The sequence below is a fragment of the Buceros rhinoceros genome, unplaced genomic scaffold (genome assembly GCF_000710305.1).
Source record: "Buceros rhinoceros silvestris isolate BGI_N320 unplaced genomic scaffold, ASM71030v1 scaffold16033, whole genome shotgun sequence".
NCBI classification, from domain to species: domain Eukaryota; kingdom Metazoa; phylum Chordata; class Aves; order Bucerotiformes; family Bucerotidae; genus Buceros; species Buceros rhinoceros.
Window position 1 is genome coordinate 2101 of NW_010403160.1, and position 831 is coordinate 2931.

The 831-nt window shown below is 61.4% G+C and overlaps 1 protein-coding gene across 1 annotated transcript in view; it reads left to right on the forward strand.

The window, feature by feature from the left end:
- Window positions 1-831, forward strand: part of EIF4G1 (eukaryotic translation initiation factor 4 gamma, 1) — a gene marked incomplete at its 5' end in the record, with an annotated part of 6864 nt that overhangs the window by 1913 nt on the left and 4120 nt on the right. Inside the window, 3 exons of the mRNA XM_010132910.1 lie at window positions 264-430; window positions 538-638; window positions 731-827. Of these exons, the coding sequence (XP_010131212.1) occupies window positions 264-430; window positions 538-638; window positions 731-827 (365 nt within the window). The remainder of the gene's footprint in view (window positions 1-263; window positions 431-537; window positions 639-730; window positions 828-831) is intronic.

Genomic DNA, 831 nt, shown 5'->3' on the forward strand with positions numbered 1-831 from the left:
GGGGAGAGGGGGCTGTGTAGGCTGTGGCCAGCCCCAGAGACACCATGCTAGCCCCCAGCCCTTGGTTAGCATGGTAGTGGTAGTGGGCACACAGTAACCAGCGGCTGTTTAATGCAGGGGGGCTCCAGAAACTGAGCCCTTTTGTGCCAAAAGCTGCCACAGCACATGAGGAGCTTATGGAGGCGCCCAAGGCAGGGGACTGGCCTGAGGCTTTAAGAGTGGGATGACTGGGAAGGGGGAATGTCTCTGTCTCTGTCCTCCAGCTGGCTCAGTGCCCTCTTCCCTCTTTCCAGGCGAGGAGACCAGGGCCCCAAAACCATCGACCAGATCCACAAGGAAGCAGAGATGGAGGAGCATCGGGAGCACATCAAAGTGCAGCAGCTCATGTCGAAGGACAAAAGGAGAGGACCCCCCGGCCCATCCTCTAGCAGTGAGTGCCTGGGCTTGGGAGCACTTCAGGCTGCCAGTGGTGGGTTGCTCCCACTGGGCACTGCTTGAGGCCAGGCTGTGCTTCATGTCTGTCCCCCTCATGCCCAGGTGGGCGCGGGAGCCTGGTGGCAGATGATGGCTGGAACACGGTTCCCATCAGCAAGGGCAACCGGCCCATCGACACCAGCCGGCTAACGAAGATCACCAAGGTGAGACTGGGGGTGCAGTGTGGGCAGCTGAGCTTGGCCTGCATCCTGCCTTGCTGTGGGCTTCAGGGCTGACTCTGTGTCTCTGCCTGCAGCCTGGATCCATAGACTCCAACAACCAGCTCTTTGCGCCAGGCGGGCGGCTGAGCTGGGGCAAAGGCAGCAGCGGAGGGTCTGGCGCGAAGCCTGCAGCTTC